Source organism: Formica exsecta, unplaced genomic scaffold (genome assembly GCF_003651465.1).
Source record: "Formica exsecta isolate Colony F162 unplaced genomic scaffold, ASM365146v1 scaffold4, whole genome shotgun sequence".
Classification (NCBI taxonomy): Eukaryota; Metazoa; Arthropoda; class Insecta; order Hymenoptera; family Formicidae; genus Formica; species Formica exsecta.
Genome location: NW_021851238.1, coordinates 191,719 through 203,703, shown reverse-complemented (window position 1 = coordinate 203,703; position 11,985 = coordinate 191,719). Strand labels below are relative to the sequence as shown.

At 39.9% G+C, this 11,985-nt stretch overlaps 2 protein-coding genes across 4 annotated transcripts in view; one reads left to right on the top strand and one right to left on the bottom strand.

Moving 5' to 3' along the window:
* The window catches only part of LOC115240028 (UNC93-like protein MFSD11), a 9,144-nt gene extending 6,276 nt beyond the window's left edge, over positions 1 to 2,868 (top strand). Inside the window, exon 2 of the mRNA XM_029814970.1 lies at positions 479 to 2,868. Within this exon, the coding sequence (XP_029670830.1) occupies positions 479 to 1,771 (1,293 nt within the window). The 3' untranslated portion in view covers positions 1,772 to 2,868. The remainder of the gene's footprint in view (positions 1 to 478) is intronic.
* The window catches only part of LOC115240025 (dynein heavy chain 3, axonemal), a 20,470-nt gene continuing 10,934 nt past the window's right edge, over positions 2,450 to 11,985 (bottom strand). For all 3 annotated transcript variants that reach the window (XM_029814961.1, XM_029814959.1, XM_029814960.1), the window contains 6 exons: positions 11,533 to 11,838; positions 6,259 to 11,301; positions 6,018 to 6,175; positions 5,474 to 5,679; positions 4,597 to 5,159; positions 2,450 to 4,426 (listed from right to left, as the gene is read on the bottom strand). In XM_029814961.1, coding sequence (XP_029670821.1) covers positions 4,130 to 4,426; positions 4,597 to 5,159; positions 5,474 to 5,679; positions 6,018 to 6,175; positions 6,259 to 11,301; positions 11,533 to 11,838 — 6,573 coding nt within the window. In that variant the 3' untranslated portion in view covers positions 2,450 to 4,129. The remainder of the gene's footprint in view (positions 4,427 to 4,596; positions 5,160 to 5,473; positions 5,680 to 6,017; positions 6,176 to 6,258; positions 11,302 to 11,532; positions 11,839 to 11,985) is intronic.

Here is an 11,985-nt window from a genome sequence, read left to right as displayed (position 1 = left end):
TTTCTCGTTCGGAATACGTTTCTCTTGCATTTCTTAATAATTTTCCTGCGAAAATATAAAAGAAGCGTATATAATATCTCAATTTTATTTTAATAAAATTTATAATCGAGAAAGATCTTTAAATGTGTAAAGATTTTCACATTTTAAATATTAAGATTAAAAAGAAGAGAAAACATATAAACATTCGCTGAAAAGAATTCAACTCCAAATTTAATACGTAAATTGATTGAGTATATCCTTAGAGCTTAGAATCCTTAGAATCTTCTATATAGAAGCATTCTGTAAAGACATAAAACAGCTTCTTTTTACCAATTGGCATTTCTAAATTGGTCAATGGATAAGGCATCACTGCAAGAAAGTAAGTTTACAATAGTCTACACAAAATCGCTACCACCGCAAGAAATATTAAAAAGTCTTATTAAAATCATATTAAAAAGTATCCATATGTTGACCTTTTTACATCGATCTTTGTTTGTAGAAAACTGTTCTGACCAGCATCCACGGAGAGGATAGCAGCTTCAATGCTGATGCTTATATCAGTCTAGCCATAATCTATGGCGTGTTCGCGACTTGTAACTGGCTGGCGCCGTCATACATCTCGGTAACGGGTCCGCGGGTGGCCATACTCACCGGTTCCTGTTGCTACGTCCTGTTCATCGCCTCGTTCTTCTGCCCGCACGAGGCATTACTGTACGCTATGTCAGCCGTTCTCGGAGTAGGCGCCGCTCTCATATGGACCGGTCACGGACAATACCTGACGGAGAATAGCGACAGCGACACCATGTCTCGGAACGCTGGTATATTTTGGGCGATTTTCCAGACATCGCAGTTCGCCGGTAATCTATTTGTCTACTTCATGTTCAAATCACCTACCATTGATCATGGGCAACGGACGATCGTTTTCGGCGTGCTGACCGGTCTTTCGGTGATCGGCACCGTAATACTGGCGACTTTGAACAGATCACCGCAGAGATTATCGCTAGGCGAAGCTGAGGGGGTATCTAGTGCCGACAAGGAGCTGCAACTGCCGGAACCAATGCGCAAGAAACCTCTAGAGGCCGCGTGGTGTGCCTTCACAGACGCGATCAAACTCTTCCTCACGCCAAACATGCTGCTGCTGTCATTCACGTTCATCTACACGGGTCTGGAGCTTACTTTCTATTCCGGCGTATACTCGAGCAGCGTCGGCTTTACCAAAGCCATGGGCGAAAATCGTAAAAGTCTCGTAGGACTATCCGGTATCTTTATCGGACTCGGCGAGGTCATAGGCGGTGCCATCTTCGGCATTTTCGCATCCAAGATATTCCGTAATTGCGGTGGCTGGCCAGTGGTGCTTACTGGTTTCTTCGTGCATCTTTTCGCTTTCATCAGCATCTTCCTGAATCTGCCGGATGATGCGCCATTCGAGGACACTGACAATAAGGGTTACATCCCGGCTTCGCAGATCCTCGCGATGGTGGGCAGTCTCACTCTCGGCTTCGGCGATGCCTGCTTCAACACGCAGGTCTATTCGCTGCTGGGTATCCTATTCGTCAAGGAAAGTGCGCCGGCCTTTGCTCTTTTTAAATTCTGTCAATCGGTCGCAGCGGCCATTAGCTTTTCGTACAGTACCAAAACCGGACTGCATATACAACTCCTGGTATTACTTGTGACTATATTCTTTGGTACAGCGGCCTTTTGTTATGTCGAATATAGGGCCAAAAAATCGAGGAATGAGATACCGCAGGAAATCGATCCGGCGCTGGTCGATACCACGAACAGTGAAAATTGATAAGTCTAGTAAAATGCATTTTTTAGGATACAAAGATATATAGCAAGAGAGAGATCAAATAAGACACGCAAAAGATTTTGGAAGTGCTCAACAGCGTCAAATACGATAAACCGCGTTGAACATTAAAACGAGTAGCTCGTAATAAAAGCTCAAATGTTAAGGGAAATTATTTTGATATTTCAGTAACTAGATTAGATTTGCAAATTTATTATATAATGCCTAAATTTTTCCTGATTTATTAGAGGCTACAATATTATATTATAAATACAGTAAACATTAAAGTTCAAGATGCGGATTGTGAAATAATTGCGAATTAATGTAGTGATTCTTGTTTTTCGAAACACATTATTGCAAGAAGTCTCTATTGTATATAGTCAAATCCATCAGAAGATCATCATGTGATTGATTGTTATGTATATCGTGGTCTTCCGATTTATATTTCTCAACTTCTACAATACTTTCGGAGCACTTTTGTGTATTTTATATTGATTTCTCCTTTAAAATGATATTTTTCTATATATACAAGTTTGTCCGAAATGTGCATATGCATCTACTTATCAGAATCGATATTCTCATTATAAAGTATTACATCACTCGCGGAGAATTAAAAGACATTGTTTTGAAGGCGATTCATTCGGTTATCCATAGGTGTATTGTTATTAGAATGCAAGATTTATCAATCGATATATATAATAATTTCATTTTATGCACAAATTCGAAGGCTGTGTACGTGTCTTTTGCATTTCACCAGGAATTCTTTTTTGTGAGATAAACTTTTTGCAAAATTGCAAAATCGGATTTGTATATATGTATGGCCATGTGTGCATGTGTTGTTAATAGCGATTCTCGCATCATTTTTGTAACGTATTGCGATTTTGACGTTGTGACTAACTAGTCCGTAACATGAGTCTGCCACAAGACTCGCGTTTAACTAGTCCGTTATGCGACATTTATAGCTTGAAACTCGATTAAATTATCCAAGATCAGACATAAGGACTTGTTCTCTCCTTTGTTAATCGACGTTCGCCACAAGTGTCGCGTCAAACATATAGATTAATTGCGTATGTGTACAGGATATATTAAAAATTTGGCACACAATTTCTTTTTTTCTTTCACACAATTTCTCAATAAATGTATAAGAGAATTAAAAATATAAGATGCAAGTTCAAGAATCTTTAATTGATTTAAGTAAAAATTGCATCAAACTGAAATTATAAAATACTAAATAACAAAATTTGTCGTTATTAAAGAGTTTTGAAATGATAAAATTTTTATAAAAATCTAATCACGCAACTTTCGTCATCCTTTATAAACGAATACGCATCTATTCTTTCTTTATGTCTTATTTTTATTTAATAGATCATGGATATCAATGGATATCATGTATATCATGGATTAAATCAATTTTGTGCATTTAAGACGATGGAATTATGAAAATGCGACTAGAAATACAGTCAATGATGATCGACTATTCTCATGACAATTAAAATTCTACTAAAGATATTCGATATTGAAAAATATGTATACGAGACATTGTAATACTTTTACAGGAATATTTGAACGCATTTCTGTCTTTATAATCTTCGTAAGGGGACTCAGCGTTTTGTTTCGTCCCTTATATGCCTGTTACAGTCTATGACACACATTCCTTTATATATATATATATATGTATAAATGCATTTAAATATTCCTCCTGTATATATGATAAGAATTATATACAATACAAAATATTTCTTCTTGCATAGAAAAACTGTTTCGCTCCATGAACATGTACCTGATAAAGAATGATTATGATATATATGAAGCGTCTACAATGCCGATCAAATAATCGAGAGGTGAATAATCGAGAATGTGATCATTATTGTTTTCATCGAATAATCTATAAATGAAGTTTTATGAAATATATATGTATATATAAATTCTATCATAATAGACAATACGATGTATATAAGAGATTAATGAATATTATTAATGACGATAATGCGATTGTTGTTGCTAAATATATTTATAATATTGTATATAGTCATATATACTTTATACCGTTCTGATCCCTCCCCCAAGGTTTTCTTGTAAAAAGAAAATATCCGAAAGTGCTTCTTTCCTTATAAATATATTATAAATATATTAAATATATTATACAATAGCTTTTTTAAAAAATAATGCACATGCTATTTAAAGTATACAAAATTGCAAAATTGTCACACACACACAAACTTCGATTTCTAAAATATTACTATGTAATTAACTCTTCATTAATTCAATTCTACATTAGCTGTTCAATACATTGTCGTGTGAAATGGTATAATGTGAATCAATCGTATATCTAATTCTCATGTCAATAATTCATATCTATCATTTTTAATCATCGAGTTGACAAAGGGCAGCCACACCTCTGTTAATCCAATGTGGTTCGTCGATATCCGTTGGAATCAAGATATATAGTATAAAATTGGAAGAATGTCCAGTAGTAGCTAATACACCACGTCTAGCGCTCGTTTTGTATACTGGACAATGATAAACGTCTCTTATATCGAATTTACTTTTTATACCGGGTTTTAACCATATAATAGGTAGCACATCGAACATTATTTTAGGCTTAGATTCGTCCAGTAGTCTCGTCTCTCTGTTCCATCGAGCTCCTTCCAGGAAAAGACCCTGAAGAAAAACCGTCGCACACAGGTAAAAATTAATCGATAGTAAAAAGTCTAATATAAACGAGGATGCGTCATCACTGCAAGATAATAGTGTAAAAACTTCAATTTAAAATTGGATTTTAATTTTAAAGTTCTAATTTAAGAATTATATATTTGCGAAATTTTACGTACGATGATATAAACCCCGTGGGAGGGGGCAGTGTCGACGCTTAATTCGAACGGGGTGATTTCGAATTCGAAGTCTAGCTGATCGATCGGTATCCTATGCTTGCGAGCGTAATTTTGCAGCACCGCCGTCAAAAATGACTGCGTGAAAAAGAAACCGGATATCCAAAACACGTTTGGTGCATCGTGGTCGATCCAATTTTGCAAAAATTGCAATCTCGCCAATAGATCGTTCACATAACTACCGAGCGGCTTCAAGCTAGGATATGACTTTCTGTCCCAAGCGAGCGGCACTTTACCGATGCTCATGCTAACGTAGACTTCTTCCAATTCTAGTGACATCAGCACCTGTCCTCTGATGGCCTTTCGCACATTGCTCAACGTTTCTCTGATGACATCGGTAAGCTCGTTGAATCTAACAAGTTCTTGACGCAACACCGTGTTCATGCTGTTTATATAGAGTACCGGATACTTATTCGACGCGGACTCAATATCGAATTGCGGTCGCATCTTTGATAAGATCTCACCGGCCAGAGCGAAAACCACTTCATCCATGTCTCTCTCGACACCTGATAAAAAAACAGTAAAAATGTTTATTGTAGAATATAATCATATATTATGTGAAAGTTATACCGCTTCAATTTTATATATGATACAGAAAGATTGCGCAATAATATTTGCAATCTTTTTGTAACGAAATGTCTCTACAATGCTGCTATAGTAGTAATTGCAGATAACGCTGTATAGAGCGAAAGTATATTGAAAGCCACATAAAAACTGTACGTAATAACTAATAAGCACGGCACATGATTTGGAAAAAGCAGAGGGAAAAATTTCAATAATTAGGGAAACTAAAATAGCTATACATATGTCATTTACTCACCTACTCCGCTAATTTGTGGCTGAGTCAAAAGCGCGCCGGCCAACAGTTGCTTTGCTTCTCGATTATCCTTCGCTATGTCCGCATTCTCGTGCAAACCAAAGACTTCCGGCATCTGATTGATAGGTAAACTGCGAATATATTTCAGACATCCTTCGTGATCGGTATCTTCCGGCATATGATAAATTCCGCTCGGAGAAAAAGGGTATCTACATAAAAAATATGAATTATATAGAATGTTGTGAGAAAAAAATTCATGAGCATATTGTCCGACAAAAATTTGGAGTCAGTTTTCTTTTAATAAAAAATTAGTCAGCTTTCTTATAATTTTTTTGTTATTTTTAACGTTAAATACTTTGGTTTACGATTTTTGAAATTTTATTAAGATAAATCTCTAGAAATTAAATAAAGAAGAAGGTTTTCTCTCTCATCTATTTTTATTCAAACTTGAACTTTATTTTTGTGAAAAAAAAAAACGATTCCAAGTTGTTCAAAGAATACATTTTTAGATTTTTTAATTCTGTCTAATGTTAAAAACGAATATTACCGTTTCTGTGTAATAACTTTGGGATTGTAAAAATTCTTCAGTAACGAATTCAGCAGGCGTCTATCTTTATCATCGGTCACCCTTCCTCCATAATTGCATTCTCCCGTCAGATAAATGAGTGCGTCGAATGGCACTTCATCGTAATCATTTAAAAATAGCTAGATCAATAAGATAATACATTATATAATAATTTAATTTCATAATAATATTTATCAATTAATAAAAAAATGCTAGCGCGTACTTGCAATTGTAGAATACTGATGCGCAAATCAGATTCGTTGAATTCGTAAGGTATGTTCCAGCCGAGTGGACCAAAACTTCGTCTTTCCTGAACTACTGCGTGGAAGAAGCACAGAGAGAATAGCAATCTTCTCCATTCTACCACTTTCGTACACTCGCGAAAGAATTTAGGATCCGATATGGGATCGTTCAGGTAACTTCGCAGCAGATTGCTCTTCAGCCCTTTCGGTGGTTCGTTCGTCATCTTGACGCCGTTCTGCAATATGGATACTGGAAATCCTTTGGACGGATAACTAGTCAGCCATATTCGAAAATCGCGATGCGTATTCTCGGGCACGATGATCTCGTCACATATCCGATCAAGTTCCTTCATCCATGAAATGGCGAGATGGCAGTTTTGCAGAATAACCCACTCGCCGCTTTTAATACCTCTCTCAATCATGCCGGTCGCGATGGGGCCTTGGCCTTGACCCAGCGATATCGTCATGAGATTCTGCTTTGAAATTCCACGATCCTCGGCGAATTTTATCAGACCGGCCATCGGATCTGAACCAGGTGAGAGCACAAAGATGAGCGGCGTGACATTGCTCGAGTCGTTGTACGAGCTCTGGAGATCGAATGGCGGCGGTTCCATGAACGACGCACCCATATGGTGAATGACGAATGCTTGAACAGCGGCGACCATCTTGTCCGTCCTCACGCATCTCAGGATCACGAGTTTCCTCAAGCTCTCGGCCACATGCTCGAAAGGCGGTGGAAGTGGATGCTCTTGCGGATTGAATAGATCGTAATACGTTTTCCACTGTGATATGTTGGACTGGAAGGACTCTCTCAATTTTTCGAGACCCGGTAAGAGGCTAGCTCTCACGACTTCGGACCAGGATTTGTCGGATAACCATGAGGGGTCAGGATTGGGATAAGGATTGTCGAAAGCCACTCCGCCCGTCAATAAAAACACCCAGAGATCTTCCTCCAGTTTACGAGCAGCACGTAGCAGACCGGCGCAGAGGACCAAAGAAAATATCAACTTGTCCTTTTCAAACAGAGATCGACATACGTTTCTATAAATGCTTGCAGTGAAGTATGAATTGAGACTGTTCATTCGCGTGTTCAGATTATCTGATTGCTCGCTATTGGCTATTGCCGTGACGTAGAGATGGAGAAACCATGGTAGCGAATACTGATACATAGGGTCGATATTGGCCAATTCGGAAATGCAGAAAAAGAGAACCGCTCCATGTTTCGAGACCGGCTGATAGCCATTGCGAGCTTCATCTATCTCCTCCGAAGTTTTCACCGCGATCTCTTGTTTCGCCTGAATGTCTTCTGATAGCACCTTCGAAGTCGAGAGTATTTTGATAGCGGTCTCGTCTTCAAGTATATTGCCTTCCGATGTCGTGAGAACCTCCAAAATCTTATCCTCGATCTCCTTCAAGATTTTCCTGTTGTTCGCTCCTTCCACTATTAACTGATTTTTCTTTTCTTCCAAAGTCGGTAGCTCTTTGGCTACGACTATACCTAACAATTGATCCTGCAGACCTTGAGGTGTAATCATAAAATTCAATAAAGTTACCTTCACCGCGATCTCGGGCAAGTAATGCGGATTTCGAAGGCGTGTAGTGATGTAGAATCGAAAGTTTGGATTGTAATCCAGTACGGTTTCACCAAACTTTATATATAACACTCCGCGCTGCTTGTATACATTCTTTAACAATACAGGCTCTAAAATCGCGTCAATCTCTTCTAGAATATTCTCCAACAGTACTGGAATTCCTAATTGAATAGAAGTCTCCATCACTCTCACATAATTGGGATCTGTGAGTTTGATCACTGCCAGTTTGTTTGATTTTTCCATGTTTTTTATCCACTTATTCGCCTGATTCTGTGGATCTATCATGAGCGGCCAGCGATCGGCGTGCTTTATGATTATTCCGTTTTCCACTGAGAAGTTGTCGGCCGGTAATCCATGAATAGTCCAGCCTCTAATTTCTATCGCTTCGCCCAATATATCGATCAGATTGAACTTGGCGCCACATGGTATAGCTGCTTTCACGCAAGACGCATGCCATTGGCTAATCAATTTGTTCCTATATTCCACTGTGAACGCTCCTAGGTAAGCTACCATCCCAGATGATAATAGAACGTCTCCGATCACATTACCTAGGCTAGCGCCCAGTTTACTAGCAGTCTCGCTCCATCTACTCTTCTCGCCACTCAAACCGCCCAGTAGTTTCTCCGCCCTTTCTAATTTCTGTCTGCAATAATCGATCTGATCCTCGAGCTTTTTCTTCTCGCGCATACATTCGGCAAACTCATCGTTCAGAGATTGCAGCTTCTGCGTTACCTCTTGCAGTAGAGCTCTCTTTTCGTTGAGCATTTCCATCTGCGTGGCCAGTGCGGCCTCGGCTTCCGCTAGCATCGCTTTCTTTGGTGCTACGACCTTAATTACGCGATCATATACTTCCATGGCACGCACCCACTTGCAGAGACCCTCGCAGGCGGTAGAAACCTTCTTAATCGCCTCCGGCTGAAAACTTCGATCATTTATGAACTTTTCGCGAATGCGCTTCATGTACGCAGGTGGTATATTGTCCTTATCGAAGTTTTTCAGGTTCTCCAAAAACTTCATGTCGCCCAGCAGCTTGATCGATGCGGGCCAGTAGTCATCTATCGTTTGGCCAGTGGTCGGATCCTGAACTCGCTCCGGCTTTACGCCTTTCAGCACACAAACTGCCTCCATCACCAATCTAACACCAGCTGGCGGAGCCTTCATCGCCTTCACGATCGTGATGTCTGCCGGCTTCAGAGTATCTAATGCCGCCAGAGCAGCTTCTAGTGCTGGAGTAGCTTCCGCCAAGTCGCTCTCACAATCGTCTTTGATGGCCTGCGCAGCTGCTGCCGCTTCGTTCGCTAAGGCCTCATCGGCCGCTACGATTTCCTTCTTCGCTTCCACATTGACGGTGTCCTGTTCGATTCGGATCATCAGTTTGTCGCTCAGTTGTGACTGCGCCAATAACTTGGGCTGCAACTGTTGTAGCTCGTCCTGCATGATCGCCACCTGGCCGGCGGCAAAATCCAGCTTTTCCAGACCAGTCTCATAGCGATTCTGTTGGATGGTGATCTGTTCGATCTTTTGTCCGTATAATCTATATAGCGATTTGATTAACTGCAGAAAACTCGTGGGTGTCACATAATACCGTCTGCTGTACGTCAAATAGTAATCCTCGCTTGTTATTGAGACGCTTGTATGGAATTGTTTGCAAATTTGCACGCATTTCTCTCGCAGTTCCGAACCAATATCTAGATCTCTCAATGATATCCTGGCTACTCTCTCGAGGGCGTCTTCCGGCCACAATGTGTACCAATCGATGGTGCAACAATTGATCAGCGACGGAAACATCCTGAGACGATTTCGAAATGTCTCGCCTATTGGTGACATTGTTAAAATTATATGAAGATTTTTTTTAATCCTCTCAATGAAGAGATTGTAGAGTGCCATCGGTGTCGTTTCCGCCTTTCTACCACCGCTCACGTCTCGCGCCACAGTCATCATTTTGTCCAATATCTCCGCCTTCTCCTCTATCGCGTACAAGTTGGGCACGTCTGCAGTGTTCAAAATCATGTTGATATCCTCGATAAAAGACTCGTCTTTGCTTTGATGATCGCCGAAAATGAAAACGGTAGGTTTGCCATCGCAACCAACGCGCAATAATAAGTACTTCAAATCTTCTCGCCATTCAGGCATTTCATAAGTCCTCGTGATCTCAATTTGCTGTATCAGATATTCGCACATGCTAGTCGCTAGTCTGGCGCAAGAGTTACGACCGGAACCACCCACTCCAACGAGCAGAACATGACCGTTATCCTGTAGTAGTACACGAGATATGCGAGAGATGTGTTCGATCGCATATCGAAACAACACCAGATTCATTGGCGTCTGCGAAACCGCGTTATATTCAGCCAGATAGTAATCCATCTTCTCTTGAAGATCTTCCAGATCCGTTACCTCATCGTATATTTTTGGATCGGCGTCGGGTTCAATATAATTGCCGAAGAAAAGATTGCGAATGTGAGAACTCGTAATCATCTTCTCGCCCGGTTTCAGCAAACTGACGAGCACCTTTTCCAACGGCTGGCGCAACTTATCGTAGCATGTGTATCGCACCATCTTAAATAACATCTCACGATCGGTATCATCTATTAGCCTGTCATGAAAAACTCGATATACCTCATGAATCCACAATCTGATGAGTTTGTCAGGATCTTTCAATCTAGCGGCCGGCACGAGAAGCACGCCGCCAATAACCCGACTAAAGTCGCGTAAGTTGAACTTGTAATGACTTTTTGACGGTATCGGCAGAAAGTTTTTGATGGCCGCAAGAAACACATCCATAGTAGCGTTCACCACCATTTTGCCCAGTCGTGAAATCTCCATGATAAAGCCTTTTGCAAAGTGCCAGTCGAGAATCGATGAGAAGATCTTGGTCATCGTGGCTTCCTCGAAGGAATCGATACCGATTACGTGCATGTGACGAGTGAATCTTGGCGTTACGATATTCGAGCCGCCTCCAGGTGGTATCATAGCTGCAATCAGCAAGATATCCACCAGATACAGAATCGAAGTATCCTTCGGATCAAACCAATAGCCATGATCTATCCATTGACGAAGCAATTCTATTGGCGGTTGAGCGCCATAGATTTCCACTTGCGGCATGCTGAGATCATCTACAAATAATACGCATTTCTTTCCCATGGCGGGACCATAGACCCCTTTTCTCCTTCTATCCAACTTCGACATGACTATCTCTTGTGTCAGCGGCGCGTTGGTACGAGCGCTGAAGTTTATAACGTTCTCCAGGAATTTCTCCCGAGGCAACGACATGAGATAATTCAGTACGATAGCGGACTTGCCAGTGCCCGTTGGACCCACAAACAAAATCGGAATCGATCTGTGCATAAATTGTTTGATGAAGAAATGCTGAATGGATGTCTCGGTCGTCTGGATGATCAGCTCGCTGGCCTTCGCTGTTGCTAATAAAGGTGCCTGAAAAATATGCATATATTTTAAATGTCAATTAATTTCTTATTTTGTCTAATTTTTCTCTATGGATTTTAAAAATATTTCAGTTAAAAATGAATTTTTATTATTTCCCCTTTGATATTTATTATATAAAAAAATACAAAGATTATTAAACGTGGAAATTGTTAGAAACAATTGTTATTCCTTTTCAAATTTTTGTGCTCGTTTGATATACGTGCTCGCTTTTTTTGATACCTGCTGCATAGTATCCATCCAAGATATCCAGCAGCCGTTGTTCCTCTTGTCGTAAATCCAATCATACACCGTATCTCTATCGGGAAAAATTTGTTGCTTTGTCAGCTTGAACACCTTCGGCTTAGGATACTCGTCGATATTACCGAGTAACAGTTTTCGTAGATACACGTCGAAGATTTTTCTGCTGTCGCTCATTAATGTTGAGCACATGCCCCAAACAATGCTGAAGAGTAACACGCACTGAAGCCACACTGTGCTCACTTGCGTTTCCTCTGCTAACATCATACTGAATACTCTTGTAAAAGACTATTGCATAATAAAAATATATTAAAATACACGAAATATATATATATATATATATATATATTTAAAATTATTATATATTAGAATCAACTATCGTGGCTGTCATGAATGACATCGTCGCAAACGTTTAAAAAAAAAAAGTTCTTTTTC